The sequence below is a fragment of the Hyperolius riggenbachi genome, chromosome 4, assembly GCF_040937935.1.
Source record: "Hyperolius riggenbachi isolate aHypRig1 chromosome 4, aHypRig1.pri, whole genome shotgun sequence".
Lineage (NCBI taxonomy): Eukaryota > Metazoa > Chordata > Amphibia > Anura > Hyperoliidae > Hyperolius > Hyperolius riggenbachi.
The window spans coordinates 260,717,416-260,741,317 of record NC_090649.1 but is presented as its reverse complement, the minus strand read 5'-3'; the positions used below and the strand labels follow the sequence as shown (position 1 = coordinate 260,741,317).

At 42.9% G+C, this 23,902-nt stretch overlaps 1 protein-coding gene across 2 annotated transcripts in view; it reads left to right on the top strand.

The window, feature by feature from the left end:
* The window catches only part of MMS22L (MMS22 like, DNA repair protein), a 129,726-nt gene that overhangs the window by 70,710 nt on the left and 35,114 nt on the right, over window positions 1–23,902 (top strand). For both annotated transcript variants that reach the window (XM_068231208.1, XM_068231209.1), the window contains exons 14-15: window positions 22,133–22,314; window positions 22,461–22,611. In XM_068231208.1, coding sequence (XP_068087309.1) covers window positions 22,133–22,314; window positions 22,461–22,611 — 333 coding nt within the window. The remainder of the gene's footprint in view (window positions 1–22,132; window positions 22,315–22,460; window positions 22,612–23,902) is intronic.

Here is a 23,902-nt window from a genome sequence, read left to right as displayed (position 1 = left end):
TGAATATACCATAGCGGAGTTCTTGCTTGCAATTTCTTGTACTGTTAACTCTATAATCAAAATAAGACTAATGAATTCAGAAATCCATTGATTGTTCTGGCTCTGGGAAGATTATGTTTAGACAGGCTCTGAGGGGAGGCATTTGTGGGATGCCTGCCACAAAGATGCAGCAGCATCCATGGTGCTGTAGCTTTGATCCTGCAGAATGAAAGGACTGGAGGATCAGCTGAGGTCTAAATGAGATTACAGCTGGTTTGACTGCTTATCTGGTCTTATGCCAACTAGTGTGGCTTTGCACCTCCTATGGGGCTTACAACAGACACTGTTTATCAAGTATCATCAATTTACCCAACACAAGCAGGATAATTCTTCACAGTGTGTGTTATAGGCCTGAGTACAGACCAGAGCAAATGGTGTTGCAGGAATGATAGCCCGAGATCTTTTGAGGTAAGAGAAAGGGTTAAAGCCCTATAGGTAATGGACAGCCCAACTGTTTGCTAGTACATAGGATTATGATAATGCTGCCCACTTTAGTGAGGAGGGAGTTGACAGACTGGGGAGACTGCAGATCCATCCATGCAATTGTGTCTACTGACATGGACTGGTCAGATGCAAAAGTGGTTTTGTGTTCTTCTGTGTATATTTTCTTCTTAAATTCTGCAGTCATGTTAATGGGGAGGAGAATTCACACCTGAAGCAGCGGAGGTGTTTCATGTGAAGCACCAGATCTGGAGAGGAGCAGGAGTGGAGTTTTGCATTTGGCCTAAAATCAGAGTGAGGCAAAGCTTTAGGATATTTTCACACTGACCCATGGTGGTGCGTTGTAACTGACCAGTTCCATGATCAGTTGACATCACGACTGTGGAGTCAAGAGTCCAGGAACCGGAGCAGATTTATGGTACCTTGGGTCAGAGTGTGGGGTGGGGGGGGGGGGAGGGGGATAGAGATGCATGGACCCCTAATACATTTAAACTGTAATTAAGAGAAAGTATGATAAAATGTTCTATTTCTCTGATAATAGTTATTGTAAATAACAATATATGCAGCAATAGCAGTGCTTACTCCACAAAAATGAAATAAACCAATCAAACAGCAAGTTATTTTTACTGCTGCAGTAAAGCAGTCACAATATTTTTTTTAAATCAGATATACGGTACATATCTGATGGTGACTGTATATCCGATATGTACACAGGAATCTTTTCTATATAATAAATAACATCTCTGCTGTAAGAATAAAGCCTAATGTGTAGAGTTGTGTCACTAGTAGGGATGGTCAGTGAGATGCAAATAATTCTGTGTTGATGCAGGATTATGCAAATGTATGCACTTGGTTTGCTCCTGAAATCAGTTCATTTGGTATGTTCAATTTGGGGTTGGTTACAACAAATTAAAATGCACAGCAGTAGTATTTATACTCTACATATGCACTCCTTGCAGAACTGTTTGTGAATCCACTGAGAATGTTGTGCATATTAAACAAGAGGTGTTGTGTATCACCCATAAACCTGATTCAGATCGTTCATGAAGAATGTGTAATCGAGGAAGAATCCTCTAATTTTCTTGCAGATAGCCTGCATATCACACTAAAGCTACGTACCCACGTTACAATTTTTCCCATGACTGGCGATTTTTCTTTTTTCACAACAAGCGACTGTTTCTGTGATTTTGCAACTTGGGTATGTGTCCGCAATTAAGCTAATGCAATTTTGTGGCGCACTGCAATTACAACAGTCATGATTAATCGGATCTATAAGGTCCCTGATGACTCTCATGCAAAGTGCCACGATCGTTTGAACTCTAGCTCACGCCCGTCGTGTGCCATATCCTGTTCACACTGGTAGGAAGATGATTGGGGAACGCTTTTCTTCGGGTCGTGTTGCTGAGGGTTCCCCCGATTTATGTTCTAGTGAGTACAGGCCTTTAGATGTACCCACAGTTAGATTGCCTAGGGGCCGATTGATGTACCAAGGATTAGTTTTGATTTATCTGTAACAGCTACTCTACAGCTATATCCTAAATTTACGTAAAGGGGGATTGTCAGCCACAAAATCAAATTCCATGTAAACACTGCACTGTTTGTAATGCTGCCAGGAATCTCACCCTGCAGTGCAAGCTCTCCAATCTATTCAGAAATGTCAATTTTGCTGTAATTATCTTATCTCAGTATACCAAGCTCTATTCTCTGCCATCGCTGACCAGAGGGAGAGAGGGAAGCTTGTCCTCTCCCCTCCCACATTCCTGCTCTTCATTGATGGGATGAGAGCATTTCAGTGTGACAGGCCTAGGGTGAAATCTGATCCTGTGTTTACAAGAAAGCATCCCTGCTTTAGTTACTGAGCTCAGCTCCGTGAACAGCCTGCTAGCCCACAAACACAGCTAGCAGGCTGTTAGAAGAAAAAAACTTTTTTTCTTTGTACAGTGCTGCGATCTATATGCAGCACTGTAAGGGGACAGCTTGGTGACAAAGCTGTCCCCTCAAGTGGCCCACAATGTGATCCCCTCTCATAGGTGGTTGCCTATGAGAGGAGATCACTGATTGGATCTTGGGCGGAAGGAGGGAGGAGAGAAGGATGTGTAAAAAAAAATAAAAAAAAAAAATATGGACATTTTATTAAAAAAATTAATACTTTGTAAATAATAAAAAAAATAAACATCCCAGCAGCAATCAGATGCCACCAACCGAAAGCTCTGTTGGTGGCAACAAAAGGGGGGGCACATTCATTTGTGTGTAAAGTTGTATGGCTCTGCAGCGAGCTGTTAAAGCTGAAGAGCACTGAATTGTAAAAAATCGCCTGATCAGAGAGGGATCTATCTGTTGGTCGAATCTGATGGCAAATCGACCAGTGTATGGCCACCTTAAGTATACTTAAAGGGAACCAGAGATGAATGATTCACACAAAATAAACATATCAGTTGATAGCTTGTAAAGAATAAATGCTCTACCTGATAATTTCGCCACTCTGGTGTGCCTTTTTGAGTGTTTTTTTTATCCATTATTGCTCCAGGAAATATCCAATATGGCCGCCGGCTCATACCTGTTCTGCTTCCAGGTTATAAGTTGTTCTGGATGTGCTGTCTATCCTCTATGAGACTATAAACAAGCAGGGCTGCTGCAGCCTTTCATCTGTCTGCTTTCAACTATTATTCTGGTATGCTGTGTGGCTGCCTGTAGGAAGTGTCTCTCATAGAAATGAAACTGCATACAGTAGATAATGACAGGCTGCACACAGATACACTGTTTCAGAGCTTCTTTCTTGGCAGCAGCAGCCCCTCCTATGTCAACAGCTCTGAGTATGAAATCTGATACAGGAGGTGGCAGGCTTGGGCTTGAAGACTCCACAGAAGAGTGACTCAGCTATAATGATTCCAGGTCAAACCTGGACTGAATAGTCAGTGGATTCTTATCACAGTTGATAACAGATAGATTAGACTGAGAAGAATAAAACTAAAGGCAGGGTAAGTGTTTACTGTCATGTAAATGTAAATAAAATACATGAGGGTGATTCGCCGCTGGTTCTCTTTAAGGGCTGCATAGCCATGCTGGACACATTTCTAGTACAGTATCCAGCACTCCTTAAAAATTGCACAAGAGGCAAGGTCCGCACTTGTCAGTCAGAAGTTTACTTTATTGTGGACATATCCAAAATACAACCTAGGCAGGCATCAAGTAGCTGACATGTTTCAGACTAACCGTCCTTAATCATAACTCCTTAAAAATTGCAGCTGTCACTGAATAGAGGTAGCTACTTGCTTCCTGTGAGTGGTTCCAATACCTCTGTGGGCAAGACTTGCAGCACTAGCCTGAAGAGAGCAACTGACCATGGGTTTCATACTGACTTATGACTCATGCACCACCCACTTTTTACCATATGCAGAGTCAGCATCTCGTAGGGGCCAAAAAACACGTTTACTATAACAGAAGTTTTATATGTGGGTTTGCTATACTAGGCGTTGCTCCCATAGACTTATAATGGAGATTGGCCGGGGCCTGGGAAGGTACTGTACGTTTATTATACCAGAATGTTTACTACACCCGAGTTTATAACGAGTATACTGTACATATAAAAATTACACATACATTTTATCCGGTAAAATGGGAACCTGGACTGGGGAAGTGGCCGGTCAGATAAATGTTAGCCTTTGTGATTCTCAGCAGTAGGCAATTGTTCACTGGACTTCCGTGTCAAATCCAACTGGGACTTGTTTTGGCTCACAAGAGTCAAGGAAAGTGCTTGTGCAAAGCTACACTAGAGTTTGCCAAAGTTATAAAATGGCAAATGAACTATTTTTTTTCTATTAAATACAAAAACATTAAAATACAGGGTGTCTTGGGTGTACAGATTACATTGTAAAACAAATGGAATCAGTTAGTGGTCTATATCCAGGGTACAATTATGCAAGTAATATTATTCAAAATGAGTATAAGGTAGATGCAATACATTTCTGCAACTCACTGATGTGGTTCATGGTCAACAACCTACTTCATCTGAGAAAGTGTGTGTACACTGTGCTTAACTGCAGACCATTTTTATTCAGCCCAAGCTTTCGGGAATTCTTTTGATATCCTCACTGGAAAATCTAGGAAATCTCTCTAGGTATACTATAGTAATTCCAGCATCTTGTGTATGGCTGCCTACAATGCAGCCTTACCATTTATCTTTTATATAGAAAGTGCAGTCCACTTAAAGGGAAGGTTCAAGCAAAATAAAAAAATGAGTTTCACTTACCTGGTGCTTCTACCAGCCCCATGCAGCCACCCTATCCCCCCGTAGTCACTCACTGCTGCTCCAGTCCCCCGCTGGCAGCTTGCCAACCTTGGAGGTCAGCGGAACGCATTGCGTACATTTTTACGCATTCCCGCTAGTGCAGGAACATCAACACATACATTTTTACGCATTACTGGTTCAATGCATACATTTTTACGCATTGATCCAGTAATGCGTAAAAATGTATGTGTTAGCGTTCCTGCACTAGCGGGAATGCGTAAAAATGTACGCAATGCGCCCCGCCGACCTCCGAGGTCGGCAAGCTGCCAGCGGGGGACTGGAGCAGCAGTGAGTGACTACGAGGGCACAGGATAGCTGCATGGGGCTGGTAGAAGCCCCAGGTAAGTGAAACTCATTTTTTTATTTTGCTTGGACCTTCCCTTTAAGACCTGTATGATGATGATGATATCAAACTGGTATTGATATACACATTTTCTAATTTATCTTATCATTAATGCCCATACATGTGACTATGCAATGTGTGATAGCTGGTGTTACGGTGGTCTTGTGAGCTAAACAGACCTTTTTTTTTTTCCCCTTCTTAGTTTGTGTCAGGTTATTTTAGCTGCCAAATAGAACATTATTGAGGTAAGCAAGTTTGAAACCAGGCTTATAATTGGCCAACTGCAGAAAACACACCTGCCCTGAGCCTTGATATTCTTCATATCATTTCTAATTAGGTGTCATAGCGCTTCTAAGCCACCTTTTATCACACACTTCGCTGGAAATAAAAAGCCAGTATATTATTCTACCTTTGAATTTTACAATGAGTCAGAAATGCAGCTTGCCAACACAAAGCACTGATGAAGACTAGAGACTGGCTCATTGAAAATCCTAAAGACACTGCAGCTGTTTAGTCATTTGAACCCCAACAATTACAGCACAAAACCGCAAAACTTTTCTTTGTTTTGGTGTGTTTTTGCATGTATATTTAACACATTTAATTGGTCATATTTTGAACTTTCCATTCATGTACTATTAGTACTAAAATAGCTACATTTATTTCCAAAAACAAAATTACTTTTTTTTTTTCTGGGTAGTGGTTATGTTTTTCACTTAAAAGAAAATTCTGTCGCCACTCTTGTTTCATGACCACATGTTTGTGAATCCCGATCAGTTTTAGAACCACTGATCTAAAGCATTGCTTCCCAGAATGTTTAATCCCCTAAATAACGTATTGCAATAAAAATGTCTACAATGGAGGATGTTTTTGTCCATTAAGGTTATCATGCTGTGGCTAATCTTTTAGAGGAGAAATAAAATGACATTCTGAGTTTTATTCCACAGTCTTTCAAGTGCCTTGTTTACGTAAAAAATATTCTATTAAATCTTGCAATGTAAAAAAAAGTGAACACATGCAAGTTCTAAGTACTGTATATACACCCGAGTTTAATCCAAGTTTTTGGGGCCAAAAAAATGTTGTACCGAGCTTCAGATTGGGTACTTTTTAAGGGCTCCTAGTCTCTTAATCCAAAAAGTTTCTAATATAAAAGAGCCCTAATAGGAAAACCAGGGCTTAGAATGGACCAATGTTGCCTAAAAACATTTTGTATTCTTGGATCTCAAATAAAACATAGATGGAATCCTACCCCTCTTGTCACTGACTTGCTGGGGCTCCTACTCTGTCACCTGTACCAGGGGGGTTAAAGCGATGATGTAGATGGTTCTGATGCCAGAATCTCAAACTCATCTCCCTTGATAGCTGTATCTTCACTAGAGATGGCCCGAACCTCTGATTTTCGGTCCATCCGCAAACGTTCGCGAACATGCAAACTTTCGCAAACGGCAATAGACTTCAATGGGGAGGCGAACTTTGAAAACTAGAAACATTTATGCTAGCCACAAAAGTGATGAAAAAGATGTTTCAATGGGTCTAACATCTGAGTTTTTGCATGGATGAGTGGGATACACGCCAAAAGTCCCGGGGAAAAATCTGGATTTGATGCAAAGCAGCGTTTTAAGGGCAGAAATCACATTGCATGCTAACTTGGAGGCCTAAAGTGCTTTAAAAAATCTTGCATGTGTATATGTTATGGCCAGAACCCGAAGTTTGGCCACTTCGCGTTCTGGGCGGTCAATGTCCAAAATGAGCCGAATCCTGGCGGCTCCGCTCATTTTCCCCGGCGCTGGCTCTGCCCCCTGCCTTACTGCTATCGGCTTCTGACAGCCGGGGGACACATGCGTCCCCACCAGAGTTGTTCGTGGCTGCAGGAAAGCAGGCATTTGTTCGTCCCTGCAGAGCGGGTGCTGATAGAGACTCGTGTGTCTCCGGCTGACTGAAAGCCGATAGCCGGGAAGCAGGGGGCAGAGCCAGCACCGGGGTAAATGACCGGAGCCGCCAGGATTCAGCTCATTTCGGCCATTGGCGCAGCGCTGCGGCCACTTCACACATTGACCGGCCAGAATCCGAAGTGGCCAAACTTTGGGTTCTGGCCGTAACATATACATCAATCAGGTAGTGTAATTAGAGTACTACTTCACACTGACAGACCAACTTCACTGTGTAACGCACCGCAAACAGCTGTTTGTGTTGTGACGGCCGTGCTGGACTGGTGCGCACCATAGCCAGAGTGCAGGCGATAGCGGTTTTCAAGCACATATGGTCAGGCTGAGGTAGCTGAATGAAAGAACAGTAGTGACTAAGTGTCCAGCTGATCGAATTTGGTCTGTCCACAATGAAGCAACAACCTTATTATCTATCTTCTTGGGTCAGGTGTGCCCCCCAACCTCCACACACATACATATAGCCGGCGGTCATTGCTTCATTGTGATACGCAAGCCCCTTCACCGCAGCAAGGTAACGATCACGAAGGGGAATTGACACATGTACATGCCTTTTGTTTTGTTGTTGCACCTGCAGTGCAGCCAGAAAAATTAGGCAGGCATGTACACACACCAGAAAAATTATTATTGCGGCCGCTGCTAGCAGTGGCCTTAAAAATTCAGGAATCCGTCTGGAGTCCTGGTGGACCCTGTTAGTGGTGACAGTCAAGCTGCCTGCAGGCAGAGAGGCTGTGTGGGGAGCGACTTAGTCATGGGGCAGGCAGTCACACGGCGTGCAGGCAGAGATGCTGTGTGCGGGGACTGACTTAGTCATCGGGCGGGGAGTAGCCCTCCGGGATCCATGCCTCATTGATTTTGATAAAGGTGAGGTACTGAACACTTTTTTGACTTAGGCAACTTCTCTTCTCAGTGACAATGCCTCCAGCTGCGCTGAAAGTCCTTTCTGACAGGACGCTTGAGGCAGGGCAAGACAGAAGTTGGATGGCAAATTGACAGCTCTGGCCACAGGTCTAGCCTGCGCACCCAGTAGTCCAAGGTTTCATCGCTGCTCACAGTGTCTACATCCACACTTAAGGCCAGGTAGTCGGCTACCTGCCGATCGAGGCGTTGGTGGAGGGCGGATCCGGAAGCGCTAAGGCGAGGCGTTGGACTAAAGAATGTCCGCATGTCTGACATCACCATGAGATCGCTGGAGTGTCCTGTCCTTGCCTGCGTGAACATGGGAGAAGGATTACTGGCAGTGGTACCTTTATTCAGTTGTGCTGTGACATCACCCTTAAACGCATTGTAAAGCATAGTTGCCAGCTTGTTCTGCAAGTGCTGCATTCTTTCTGCCTTCTGGTGATTTGGAAACATCTCCGCCACTTTGTGCCTATACCGAGGGTCTAGTAGCGTGACCACCCAGCACTGCTCATTCCCCTTGAGTTTTTTTATACGGGGGTCCCTCAACAGGCTGGACAGCATTAAAGACGCCATCTGCACAAAGTTGGATGCAGACGTACTATCCATCTCCTCTTGCTCTTCCTCAGTTATGTCAGCTAAGTTCTCCTCCTCCCCCCAGCCACGAACAATACCACGGGAAAGTTAAGCAGCACAAGCCCCCTGTGACACCTGCTGCGGTTGTTCTTCCGCCTCCTCCAAAACACCTTCCTCATCATCTGACTCCTCTTCCCCACATGACTCTTCCTCCTCCTCCCCCCTCTGTGCTTCCGCAGGTGTTGAGGAATTATCTGCTTTTGCTGAGAATTGATCCCACAACTCTTCCTCCTGTTCCTGCTCCTCCACAGCTTGAGCCACCACTCTACGCACGGCACGTTACAGGAAGAAAGCATATGGGATCAAGTCGCTGATGGCGCCTTCACTGCGACTCACCAGGTTTGTCACCTCCTCAAACGGCCTCATGAGCCTGCAGGCATTTCGTATCAGTGTCCAGTACTTCGGCCAGAACATCCCCATCTCCCCAGACTGTGTCCTTTGACCGTAGTTGTAGAGATACTGTTTGATGCCTTTCTCCTGTTGTAGCAGGCGGTCAAACATCAGGAGGATCGTATTCCAGCAAGTCGGGCTATCGCAAATCGAGCGTCTCACCAGCAAGTTGTTTCTCCACTGAATATTGGCAAAGCGTGCCATGGCCGTGTAAGACCGCCTAAAATGCCTACACACCTTCCTGGACTTTAGGACGTCCTGTAAGCCTGGGTACTTAGGCACACATTTTTGAATTACGAGATTGAGCACGTGCCATGCAGGGTACATGTGTCAACTTTCCCAAATTCAAAGCCGAAATGAGATTGCTGCCGTTGTCACACACCACGTTGCCGATCCCCAGTTGGTGTGGGGTCAGCCACTGATCCACCTGTTTGTTCAGAGCAGCCAGGAGAGCTGCTCCAGTGTGACTCTCTGCTTTGAGGCAAGATATGTCTAAGATGGTGTGACACCGTTGTAGCTGGCATGCAGCATAGGCCCTGGGGAGCTGGGGCTGTGTAGCTGGAGAGGAGTCCGCTGCACAGCCACGTACTCCCTGCTTGCCAGCGATCACCAGGTTGACCCAATGGGCTGTGTAAGTAATGTACCTGCCCTGACCGTGCTTGGCAGACCAGGCAGCCGTGGTCAGATGGACCCTTGACCCAACGCTGTGTGCCAGAGATGACACCACTTGCCTCTCAACTTCATGGTACAGTTTGGGTATCGCCTTTTTGAAGAAAGAATTGCGGCCTGGTATCTTCCACTGCGGTGTCCCAATGGCCACAAATTTTCGGAAGGTCCCAGAGTCCACCAGCTAGTATGGTAACAGCTGGCGAGCTAACAGTTCCGCCAAGCCAGCTGTGAGATGCCGGACAAGGGGGTGACTGGCAGACATTGGCTTATTCCACTCAAAGATTGCCCTCACGGACACCTGGCTGCTGCTGTGGGCAGAGGAGCAGGAACCGCTCAAGGTGAGAGGCGGAGTGAGGCTGTGATTGTGAAGGTGCAAGGGAGAAAGCGGCTGAAGATGATGTACCTGAAGGAGGAAGAGGAGAAGGAGGGTGGCTTTTCTTTTGTGTGCTGCTTTTGCTCAGGTGGTCTTCCCATTGTAGTTTGTGCTTTTTCTGCATGTGCCTTCGTAAGGCAGTTGTCCCTACTTGGGTGTTGGCCTTTCCACGGCTCAATTTTCGGTGGCAGAGAGTACAGATGGCATTGCTCTGATCTTTGGCATACACACTAAAAAATATCCACACCGCTGAGCCACCCTGGGGTGTGGGCACTATGGTGGCGTCAGCAGCTGACGTTATAGGACATGTTGGCTGGCTGTCCATAGGTGGCGATACATGGCGCCGGACACTGCCACCAGCTGTTTCTGACGACGCGCTCCCCCTGCTTCTTTCAGCAACTCGTCTCCTCCTACTCCTTTCTGACTCCCCCTCTGAACTGACCCCTTGGTCATCGTGTCTCTTAGGATCCCACGTGGCATCCATGGCAGTATCATCATCATAATCATCCTCCAAAGCTTCGCTTGTATCAGACACCTCCAAAACTGCACCAGCAGCAGGTACTTCATCATCATCATCCTCCTCACACGTTACGTCCATAGTGTCGCCTAACTCAGACATATGAGGTGGTGTAACTTGCTTAGCGCTTTCACCTTGTTGTAGCAATAATGGCTGTGAATCTGTGATTTCCCCACCAAATAACTGTTTACTCCATATCGGGGGGGGGGGGGGGGGGGAGGATGAAGTGAAAGGTATGCACTGACTTGACTAATACAATGTGCAGTCACACAGGTGCAGTGAAAGGTAGCATTGACTGGTATTACAATACAATGTGCAGCTGTCACACAGGTGCAGTTAACAGGTATGCACGGACTGGTATACTAAACAGCATGCGGTCACACAGGTGCAGTGAACAGGTATGCAGGGATTGTTATTACAAATGTGCAGCTGTCACACACAGGTACCGTGAACAGGTGCAATGACTGGTGGTATATTACAATGCTAGCGCTCTTTTAAGTGCACTGAACAGGTTACAGGTATGCACTGCAGTGATTGGAATTACAAATGTGCACCTGTCACACACAGGTACCATGAACAGGTGCAGTGACTGGTGGTATTAACAATGCGTGCGCTCACGTAGGTAGGTAGGTGCACTGAACAAGGAACAGGTGCAGTGATTAGGATTACAAATGTGCAGCTGCCTGTCACACACACAGGTAGTCACTGAATGTGCTGGGCCTGGCAGTGGCACAGTAGGAATTACCACCAAGAGGCCAAAGGCCAGCTGCGACTGACTGGGCTGTATATAATGCAAGTGGGCCACATAAAACAAAACAAAAAAGATCACAAGAACAAGATTAGCTCTCAAAAGAGCTGTTGAGGGGTGTTTTTTTAGCAATAAGAATCAGCAAGGAGCAAGCTAGCAAGCCTACAGGAGCCTAACTAAGCTTTCCCTATAGCTCTCTCTGCAGCAGCAGTTCTCCCTTCTCTAATTACTGCAGGCACATGAGCGAGTCCAATGCCTGACGCTGCCTGCCTTTTATAAGTGAGGGTGGGGCTCCAGGAGGGAGTGTAGCCTGATTGGCTACAATGTGCCTGCTGACTGTGATGTAGAGGGTCAAAGTTGACCCTAATTATGCACTATGGGAGCGAATCGAACTTCCGGAAAAGTTTGCGGTTCTCCGCGATGGCGAAACCCGGAAGTTTGCCGGCGAACCGTTCAGGCCATCTTTAATATTCACCTGTGGAATCTAAATTATGCTATTTACTGTTTTTTTTACAGAGGTTGTTATCAATGTGGAAGGAAGAAAACTTGCACATCAGAAATCATAAATAAACTGAATACGTGTATCAGTTAACTTCATGTGGCAGGGAATGCTTCTGAATAGAGATGGTCATGACATGCTAATAATTCCGGGTTAGCAGGCAGATCTTGGGCAGCTAAAAATTGGGCCAATCGCATTCAGTTCCTGCTGATCTGGATGGGCCCAATTCCAGACCGTGTACAAGCCACAATAGCATCTCATTGGCCATCTCTACTTACAAAATCATTTATACACCATTTTAGTGCATTACTGAATACTGATGTATGTCAATGATAACAATGGGTGCTTGAGATATTCTTGCCTGTAACCAAGAACTGTTAGACAAGTACAGAGTATGACTTTTAGAAGGTCAGACATGTCAAAATTTGTTCAAGAAACACTGATCAACTTAACAATTTGGGGTTTTTGAAACAGAGAGAAAATTACAGTCTAGTGAAATGTGTTAGGATTAAACAGATTCATTTGTGGAATCTCCACCCGGAAGCCTTATGTTGATATTGTTACACTATCCTTAAAAGTGCTGCTGCTATGGCAAGGTTCACATCAAGAATTAGGAATTCTTACTTTTTTCAAATTATTAAAACGTTTTTCTACATACCGTATATGTGACAGAATAATTATGTTGAGTCCAAAGTTCTCTTTCATCTTTAGGAGCTTTAAAGAGACACTGAAGCGAAAAAAAAATTATGATATTATGATTTTTATGTGTAGTACAGCTAAGAAATAAAACATTAAGATCAGATACATCAGTCTAATTGTTTCCAGTACATGAAGAGTTGAGAAACTCCAGTTGTTATCTCTATGCAAACAAGCCATTAAGCTCTCCGACTAAGTTAGTCGTGGAGAGGGCTGTTATCTGACTTTTATTATCTCAACTGTAAGTGAACTGTTTACTTTTTCTCTGCTAGAGGAGAGGTCATTACTTCACAGACTGCTCTGAAAGACTCCTTTTGAATGCTGAGTGTTGTGTAATCTGCACATATTATAGAATGATGAATGTTAGAAAAAACACTATATACCTGAAAATAAAAGTATGAGAATATTTTCTTTGCTGCTAATCTTCTAGTAATTATTCATAGTACACAACCAATTCACTATATCATATTTTTTTTTCTGCTTCAGTGTCTCTTTAAAGGGTGTGTTAATTGTCATCTCTCTATAGGGTTAGATGAGCAGACCATGCACAAGGTCCCTGTGAATCGAAGTATAACCTATTAGCTTCCTGAAATCCCTGTGGCTGAGGACGGACAGGCAGGCCTGCTGAAGTAGGCTAATAAAACTTAATTGCTTTGAATGTAAACTTTGAATGTAAAATGGAAGTTTATTTTAATAATGACATATATTATTGGCATGCATTTTTCTTGTGATATTGAGATGCCCTGGGTGCTAAAAATGGTGCTCGGTTCACTTTATCAGTATTGGAAGAATATCAGTAATTCAGGTTTATAAGGCAATAGACTGCAGGGAACTTTAATTTTAACACATACCTGCAGCCTCCTTCCAACCAAAAACTTACTACAGCAGGATTTAACATCTATTGTTGCTTATAGTTGAAATCTCCCTCTAGGTTTCCTGCTGAAGGGACAAAATGAGAAGGCCTAAATGTGTTGCCTAGAAATTCTTTCTTTATATGGCAACACAACTCTTTCTCCCTATTATAAAGGGTTAGTAAATATTTTGTGGTAGTGGTTAGTTACTCTATAATCACCCTGGGTCACTTTAAAAGACTGTGAATTTCCAGGTAAGGAGCAAACTTTTCTTTTTTTATGTACCAGAGCTGCAACTATAAGTTCTACTATTTATGAGTTTCAGGAGGAAGTCTCTTCATTTAACCTTCCAAGCTTCCTTATTAATCATTTAACAGACATCTGTTACGGAAAAATCATCAAAAATAACAGTTTGCATTTTAAATTGTACCTATTTTTTCTGAAATGAATAGCTTTGTTTAGTCATCAAAAATATGTATGTGGTTTCACATACAAGACCAATACGTCTATCATCATTTTGTGTTGCTTTGTAAGGCTTGGTTCACTCATAAATCTGTTCAGTCCTATCAGTTTGGCATAAGTTTTCTATTAGTTTTACCTGACAGGATTGGAACTGTACACCTTTTAGGTGTGAGCCCAGCCATAGAAAACTGATACAAAACTGACAGCACTGGACCGAAAATTTACACATTTTATGTGTGATCAAACCATAGAAAACTCATGTCAACTGTCAAAAACTGACAGGACTGGGCACCTTCTATGTGTGAACCCAGCCGTCATTGTATTCTTCTTCAAGGGGTTCAACAAGAGGAGAGCAGTTACGGCAGAAGCTCTATTCCTGCAACTACATGGCACAGCCACGGAGTACAATTCGACATCCATGGCTAATATTACTAGGTAATGCCCAATGATGTTGATCCAGGGATTTTATCTGATTGCCATCTGGAGTTGGGAAGGATTTTTTTTCCCTTTTGGGGCTAATTGGACCATGTCTTGTAAGGGTTTTTCGCCTTCCTCTGGATCAACAGGGATATGTGAGGGAGCAGGCTGGTGGTGTTCTTTGTTCTGTGGTTGAACTCGATGGACGTATGTCTTTTTTCAACCCAAGTAACTATGTACAGAATGCTGAATCAAAGGAAAAGTAAGCACGGGCCAAAAACTTTTAATCCCATGCTACGGCCACAGATGCAGACTATTTTTGCTATGGCGATGCAGGACATGGGCAGTGGTGCCCCACGTCTCTCCAACTGTCCTGCTTGCCTGCTCACATCTGGTGGTCCTGCCTCTTCCTGCCTCCTGAAGCAAGGGAAGCACCAAATGGGGGAAGGAGGAATTAAAAAAAGGTAAAATGATGGTCCCTGTTCATTTGGTTCAGACTGAACGCAAACATCAGACAATTGTTACATAATGCACAGCATGTCCGTTGCAGTACATATACTATTCATTTAATGAATAACCACACATCCAGTATACACTAAAAATGCAGCAGTGCATTGAGCAAGTGAGAAGGGTCCCATTTCAATAATGGGTCAGTTCAGCACTGTGCTTTGTGTATTGCATTTAAAGCTAATGGGATCTAAACTAAAAAAAAGAAAAAAAAAAAAAAAGAAACCTGATACTTACCTAAGCAGAGGGAAGGATCCTGGGTCCTAATGAGCCTTCTCTCTCCTCTCTCAGTGCTCTCGTACAGGCGGCAGATCCTACATTCAAATCCTCCCTCTGCGGCTGGACTTTGGAAGTCTTCGGGAGTTCTGAGTCCTTCTGAAGACAGGTGGCTCCATACTGTGCACGCAAAGTTTACGAAGTCACCTTTGTCTGGAAGGAGCAGTATTTGACCAATTTAGTAAAATACTGCTTCGGGGGACAGCGCTGCTCCAGGGGACATTGCTGCACCGAGAGCACCAGGAATGAAGAGGGAAGGGTCATTAGGACCCAGAGCCTTCCCTCTCCTTAGATAAGTATCTGGCTTTTTATTTTAACCCCCAGTTCCCATTCACTTTAAATGCATTGCACAGTGCTGTAATGAAAACCGTACAAACTGGCCCTTCGTTCCTGGTACATCTTCTGCAATTGTTGGAACTGCTGAAAATATAGACACTGATCCTCTGGTTACGTAGTTTCTCATCATATGTTTTTATATTGCTCAAGTTTACTTCATGAATAATTTGACACATATTCAGCATACAGTATAACAAATTCATACAGAGCAGGCGCATTAAGTATAAATTTAGCTTTCTTTTTATCTAAAGGATAAACATGTATTCCATAGAATGTAGGAGGAGGACCTGAATATCATGTAACTGTATAGCAATGAATACAGTATTATTATTCAGTATTTATATAGCGCCGACATCTTCTGCAACGCTGTACAGAGTATATTGTCTAGTCACTTACTGTATGCCTAATGCCAGCATCAATGTTCCTCTCACTTCCAGATTCCTATGCAAATGTATTTACCACATTTTGAGAAGTTTATATCAATAGTTTAAATGTTACTATTTTGTAAATCACTGAAATTGTACAGTATACAGATGTCATAAACTGTTTTGAAGTGTGAAGATGCACTGATTTTTAGTCTGTGTTATTTATGATTAGAAAACACTTGCTAAGGCCTCTTGCACACTGCAAGTGATTCCGATTCAGATTCCGCTTTTTACATCCGATTCAGATTCCGATTTGCAGTTTTCTCCCTGCACACTGCAAATCGGAATCTGAATCGGATGCAAAAACTAATTAAAAAGCGGAATCTGAATCGGAATCACTTGCAGTGTGCAAGAGGCCTTAGGGTGGTCAATAAGATGCAAATCATTCTCAGTCGGTGTAAGATTATGCAAATGCTGTTTTCAAATTTATGCAGCTTGAAAATGGACTAGTGTTTCTCACACCTGTCCTCGTGACTCTCCAACGGTGCATGTTTTGCAGGCAACCTCACCTATGCACAGGTGGGGTAATTAGTGTCTCAGCTGGTGGATTCCGTGTAGCTGAGACACTAATTACCCATCTGTGCACAGGTGAGGTTGCCTGAAAAACATGCACTGTTGGGGAGCCACGAGGACAGGTTTGAGAAAAACTGGACTAGTCGAACTCCACCTTTCCAGGATTTGATTTAGTTCTTTTCAAGCTGCATTAGGCCCCTTTTCCACGGGCAGTTGCTAGGCAGTGAAAAGCCTCTCAAACTCTCACAGCTGTTCGCTGTTGACTGGTAACTGCTCACTGACACTGTTCAACTTTCCGCGGGAATGAGACCTAAATTGAAATAAAACATTTGCATATTACTGCATCAACTTGGAATGATTTGCATCTCATTAACCATCCCTATGGCGTGCAACACTGCAAAATGCTTATTTTAAAGACTGACTTGTCTTTGGTATCAGTAATGTACATACAGTCATTTAGGAGTTAACTTCGTATACTGTGGAAATTTTTATGTTGTTGGTATTTACTTAAAGGAAACCTGAGACGAGTGATATAGAGGCTGTCATATTTATTTCCTTTTAAACAATGCCGGTTGCCTGGCAGTCCTGTTGATCTTCTGGCATCAGTATTATCTGAGTCACAACCCTGAAACATGTGGCTAAAGCATGTGGCTTATCCAGTCAGACTTGAGTCAGAGAACCTGATATGCATCCTTGGGTTCAGGGTCTGTGGCTGAAAGAATTAGAGACACAGGATCAGAGGAACAGCCAGGGAACTTGCATTGTTTAAAGTGATCCTGAGCCAAAGCTCGAGATCAAAAACCGATACCTTAAAAGAGGGAAGCCTCAGGGTCAGGGGCGTAACTAGAAATGGGCCCCCCTGCAAAAATTATAGCATGGGGCCCCCTTGGTCTCCGAACCCCATGAGGGAAGTCAGCGAATGGCAGCAGGAAGTGTTCTACTGTGAAGCAGAAAAAAATTACAGAAACTCCCACTACTCTGCACGGTGGGAGGAGGTGGCGGGGACGTTTTATTTTTAGTGAATGGGGAGGTTTATTTGCTAATTGGCTGCAGTTGGGGAGAGTGAGAAGGAGGGACCCCCTGTGGTGGGAGAGGTCGTAGGGGGTGATTGCTACGCTCAGGATCTTCCCTCTCTACTCAATTGTCCCTGTCGCTGAGTGTGGCTCCCTTCCAGATCGGTGCCGCGCTCCTTCTCTTGCAGCGTGGCTGCTCAGTAGACACACGAACATGCATGCGCAGTAGCACTGGAGCCTCCAGCTTACTGCGCATGCGTGGGTGTGCTCGCGCTGCCATGATAGAGAGAAAAGAGCTGTGCGACCCAGATGAGATTAGCGACTATGCATTGTCACTAATATTCAGGGGAGCCGCGCTCAGCGACGGGGGACATTAGAATAGATCTCAATAAGATCCTGAGGCTTCCCTCTCTTTAGGTAAGTAGTTAATTTTGGACCAGAGCTTGTACGTGCATCACCTGCAGTGCAAACATAATAAAGTACAGTAATGTAGGTAATCTTAATTTTATTCGTTTTTTACCGCAGGTCCTGCATACAACTTCAGCAGCCTGTCAATACTGTGTTCTCGTATTATACAGGAGAAGATTGCAATATATTGCCACTTAACAATACCATTTTTAAAGGAGCCCTGTACATGTTTGCTTGGCTCTCTTTGACTTTCAGGGTTCTCTAACGCTTAGTAAATTGAAGTGATATTTGCCTGCCTTCATAAACTGTTATGTTATGGAAAGCTTCTCTGTATTTAATGCATAGGAAGAACGGAAAGCCTTTTTATTCAGCTATGAAGACTAGTGGGAAACTTGAATGAGAGCAGGCACTGGCCTAACACCTTACCTGCAATAGTATGTCATTGCCTCCCCATTATGTACCATTATCATGTGCATATCCAGGCTCTGACTTTACAAGGCTGTTCATACAATTTAATACAAGTAATGTAATAATTTGAATGTACGCACAGAATTGGGTTGACCAAAAGATAAATGGAAACAGCAATGATGGCGCGTTCCTTCAGATTGTTTTTAATAAGCATGTTATTTAGTTCATCAGCCTACCGCAGTAATGCTTTGAATCTGGCTCTGCCAGACAAATTTGTTAATGCCTTTTTTCCCCTCCCCCCTTTTCAGGGAACATTGATTCCCTGCAGACATATCTCTATTAAACCTCTAGAAAGTCACAACTTCCAAATTAGATTAAGTAGCAAGCACGGTACTAGAAGAATCAAAGAAAATTGAGTGTATTATTGAATTCATGCCACATTGTCTGCAGAAGGGAGATGCTTTGTATGGCTGCAGCGTTTGTCCTTACTATACTAACAAAGATGTGGCCGCACTCATGTAATATCATTTTGTAAAAGGCATTAGGAAATCTTGGCGCATCCTGCTGAAGGGGACACAGCGAGCTGAATTGTTTTTCTCTGGTTATTTAGGTTCACCCTTTTTTAAAGAGAAACTCCGACCAAGAATTGAACTTTATCCCAATCAGTAGCTGATACCCACTTTTACATGAAAAATATAATGATTTTCACAAACAGACCATCAGGGGGCGCTGTATGACTGATTTTGTGCTGAAACCCCTCCCACAAGAGGCTCTGGTACCGTACGGTACTCTGGGCAAACTGCCACAATGTAACAATGACACACACAGGAAATGGCTGTTTATAGCTGTCTGTTAAAGCCACAACAGCTACATAATCTGCCCACAGTAACAATGTCACCATGTAATACATGTCAGAATGTGAATCTAGGAGAGGAAAGATTTTACAATGAGCAAACTCTGACTATATCATGTATACATAATTATTGTAAAAATTAAGCACCTTTTTATATTAAATTATTTTCACTGGAGTTCCTCTTTAAATACTTGGGAAAAGGAGTTTTATTGTGACTTTTAACAAATGTCCTTTCTTTTGAGGAACGGGGCTAAATTTAGCCAGAAATAAGTACAGTAATGCAGGACTGTTGGTTTCCCAATTCATTTTATTATAAAATCCTGCCAATAGATCGCATCATGTAACAATGTTTCAGAGATGTAGTAATATGGGTCTGCTGCATTATACATTTGTTTTATTGTTCTATCCGTGTTTATGTGAAATACTAATAGGACTAGAAAGTGATTCAAGCCAGGTTTCAAAACATTTGCCAAGAACACCAGAAATGTTTAGCAATCACTGGTAACCTATAACTGTGTGAAGCGTAATGGAAAGGGATTCCAACTGGTTATTGGTTTTTGCATGTCAATGCTCAGTTGCAGGCCATTCAGATACAGCTCAGTATGCGCATATCATGAAACCATTTCTGCTTTTTCATATTATTTGGAGTCCACCTGTAGCTGATGCAGTTGACTGGACATAGACATCCTGATCGATTGGGAGCTTCAGGCTGATTTGGCTTCTAGTCATTTAAATTTCCAGTTGAGCGCTGTCTTTTTTCCATCCAATCTGTCAGAGATTCACTGAATTTGCAAAGAATGTTTAAAAATTTTTTTTAGCATAATGCTGGCCTTGTTTAACTCTCTACTAAGTTCACATCTGTAATATGGAATTCAGTTCTGGGCACCACATTACAGGAAGGATATTGCAGTTTTAGAGCAGGTGAAGATACGGGCAACAAAATTGGTTAGATGGATGGAAGGTCTTACTTACCAGGAAAGGTTAAATACACTGGGCTTATTTATTCTGGTGAAAAGGCACCTTTAGAGGAGATCTAATTAACATGCATAAATACATCAGAGGGCAATATAAACCTTTGCAGATGAACCTGGGATTGTGCAAAGGACTATGGGACATCATCTGTGCATCGAGGAAAAAAGGTTTTAGCCATTTTTTTAGGAAAAGGTTTTTTACAGTAAAGGCCCATTTCCACTATCGCGAATTCGCATGCGTTTTTGCATGCAAATTCGCATAGCAATACAAGTGAATGGGACTGTTTCCACTTGTCAGGATTTCTTTGCGTTTTTCTGTGCAGAAAAAATTCGCATGGCAGAGCCATCAGAATTCGCATACCGCATACCGCTATGCGAATCGTATACAATGTATTTAATAGGAAATTCGCATGAGGTTTGTGTATGCGAATTTTCATGCAAATTCGCATGCAAATTTGCATAGAAACAATGGAAAAGCACACCAGCACTGTCATGGTTAAATTCGCATACATCGTCATCCATGCGAATTCGCATGAAAATTCGCCTAGACCCGCATGCAAATTTTTACCGCGGCGATTCGCACCGCACAAGTGGAAATGCAGCCTAAGAGTGATTAAAATGTGGAATGTATTACCACAGGAAGTAGCTATGACAAATTCCATAACTGTGTTTAAGTGAGGCTTAGATGCTTTCCTTGCGGTGAAAGACATCCATAGTTATAATTACTAAATAATTCCCGGTTGTGTTGATCCAGGAATTTTATCTGATTGCCATCTGGAGTTGGGAAAGGTTTTTTTTCCGTTTGGGGCTAATTGAACCATGCCTTTTAAAGATTTTTTCGCCTTCCTCTGGATCAACAGGAATATGTGATGGTGCAGACTAGTGTTATACCTTTTTTTTTTCTGGTTGAACTCGATGGATGCATGTCTTTTTTTTTTTTTCAACCCAAATAACTATAACTATGTAAAAGCTTGTTTCTTTATACTCCATAAGGCTTCAGATTTATCACTGCCAAAGTACAATATCTTCAATATCTAATCCACAGTAAAATCAACTCCAACATGAAACCCTACAATGCTTAGATACCCTCTTCTCCTGCAGTGTCTATCCCTTTCCACACTGTATATCGGTGGGTTGCGTACTTATACCCTGCACTCTGATAGTTGGTACTTACCAGTAGGAATGACCATCCGGAGTTGTCACTGTGGCAGAGTCGTGCTGTGGGAGAGTGAGGTAGTGATAAGAAATTGCCAGGCAGTTCAGCATCCTGTCCACGAGCGCCATTCGGATGCAGCGTATCAGCACTTGACACACGGCGCTGGTACAAATGCTGCCATTCAGCTGCATTTTAATTGCACTTCAATAATCCTTGTAGGCAGCAGACATTCGTGCAATTTCAGCCTCCGTTCTGAAAAAGGCATAAGTTCAAAATGTACTTAGTTGGCATAGAGTATCGAGCGCTTGAGGTAGAAAAAAATTTAAAGTAAGGAAGCACAAGGCTACAGCATATGTAAAAGTGAAGGGGCCTGACTACTTATTGAATATAGTGTACGTCAGTGCTTGGCTTCACTAAGTCGGTGGCAGATTACTCCATACATCAGCCCATCTATAAGGGACCTTCTAATCAGAAGCAAGTATTATGTTAAAAACAATTTAATGTATCTTAGGCTCGGTTCACACTGCACGAATCAAAAACTGATCCGGGTGAAAAATGGTCTATCAAACAATCAGTTTTTACATTGGGCATCAGGTTTTTTGTTTTTTTTTAATCCGCGTGTTCTGTTAGTGTGGACAGATCATATTAATTCACATAGAATCTATTTGCATCTGTTGGGGGATGGGAAACGCACTGCCCCAAAAATGTTCCGTATGGCTGAACCGTATGGTTCAGCCATACGGAACTTTTTTGGGGACAGTGTGAACCGAGCCTAACTCTGAACTGAAATTTTGGGATGCGTTTTATTGCTTGTCATGCAGGTAGCACTGCCCATTGCATCTCATTTTCTTTTTAACGTGATCATCTTTTCAAACTACTGAACACCTGCACCCTTTTGCTTTTTATAATGTCTCTGATGATTCCTCAGGACTTTCCGTGCGTATACCAAAGATGGCTTTTTTGAAAAAATATTGCATTGATATACATAAATCCTTTTCAATGTAAACAGTCAGTTTGATTTGAGAAGTGCATCATAAGGATATGTATTCTCTTTCAGAAACATTCACAGCCGCACAGCACAAGGACATGGGAATGCAGGCAGCCATGAACAAGCTTCCTCGGTGGCAAAAGAGCGCCATCTAGCTGTTGCTGCTGCTCTCTGGAGAAATTTTTTCCCGTTCTTGAAGAACTCAAGACTTTCACAGACACCACCCTCACAACTAGCTGATACAGCAGCAGGTCTGAGCTCCTTTCCACTAGTCTGAACAGATCTTCTATACTGTGTATCCTTTACATGCACCGATTGCAATTGTATTAAAGTGAATTTCTCTAAATTGACTGTTGTAATATAGAGCATGTATTAACTTGGCTATTATTTTGATCAGGCTACACACTTCTGGCTCTGGACATGCCTAGCTGTGCCCTCACTGAGCTTCAGCCTCAACCATTTGTGTCAATGATGCAGCTCTTTGGTTGGGATGACATGGTCACACCACAGCTGGTGTCTCGCTATCTGAGCCACCTGCTTGCAAACAGGTGAGATTTTGTTCAATAAATGCAATAGGGAAACTATTGCCCTTCCCTAGTCCTATGGGTATAGCCCTTTCCATGCTAAGTGTGACATACTAAATATTGCACACATTAGGAAAATATGCAATAGTTTTTGCACGTTTTTGACATTAAATGCTCCAAACAACCTTAGTCACAATGAATGCATGAGAAATCAGTCATGTTGGACTCCGCATGGTAATCTACTATATTTTTCTTTTTCAAACTATTTCAAGTTTCTTTTTCTTTTTTTAATTGGTTACAAATACTTTAATGTTCCCTTGAATAACTATACAACTGCTCTTACAATTCCATTTCCCATAGGATTAACCATTTAGTTTGACTAGATACATGCTGTGTGCCTGTGCCTGAACAATAGCCTACATTAACCTACAAAGTGGAAGCATACTTAAAGGGACTCGGAGCTCACTATAAAAAAAAAAAGATTTATACATACCTGGTGCTTCCTACAGCCCCCATCCGCTTGGATCGCTTCCACACCGCTTTCCTCCGATGTCTGCAGCTCCAGGTACCAGGTCCCCACACTTCCGCTAGTCGGAGCCTGTCTGACGTAAGAAGTGTGCCCTCTACGTATCTCTCCAGCAGCTGCTGGAGAGATACGCAAAGAGTGCACTTCTCCTGCGTAGACTGGAGCCGACTTGATGAAATTGCGGGGAACCCAGTACCGGCGATGGAGACATCGGAGGACAGCGGCATGGGAGCGATCCAAGCGGATGGGGGCTGTAGGAAGCACCAGGTATGTATAAATCTTTTAGTTTTAGAGAGCTCTGGTACACTTAAAGTGCAGGCTTGTTTGAAGTGGATCTGTTAAAGTTGAAAGAATGTCAAACTGAAAATTACCCACTGTTGATCCAGAGCATGACAAAACCCCTGAAATGTGTAATTTAATATTGTTTAACAGGAAAACAAAACATTCCTGACTTATGCCAGTCAGATAACTGAGTCAATGTTCTGTGTGGCTTTATACATTTAAATGCCCTACATATTTTGCTTCAGGAGCACACAGAAGCTGTTTTTAAAGGAATCTACAGCATCCTTTGCACTTGTGGCAGTTTGTTCCAACTACTTAGAGCCAGTTAAGCGCACTTTCATACATTATACCCATACATCTTACCTGCAGCGTGTTGTAAGCTATTGGATCTCATATGCAGTTTGTTTCTTAAAACTGTACAACTTTGCATATTTGCATTTTCAATAAAAAAATAAAAAGTTATCCAATGAGCTGTAACAAGTCCCCAGGATAATGGGAACCGATTCC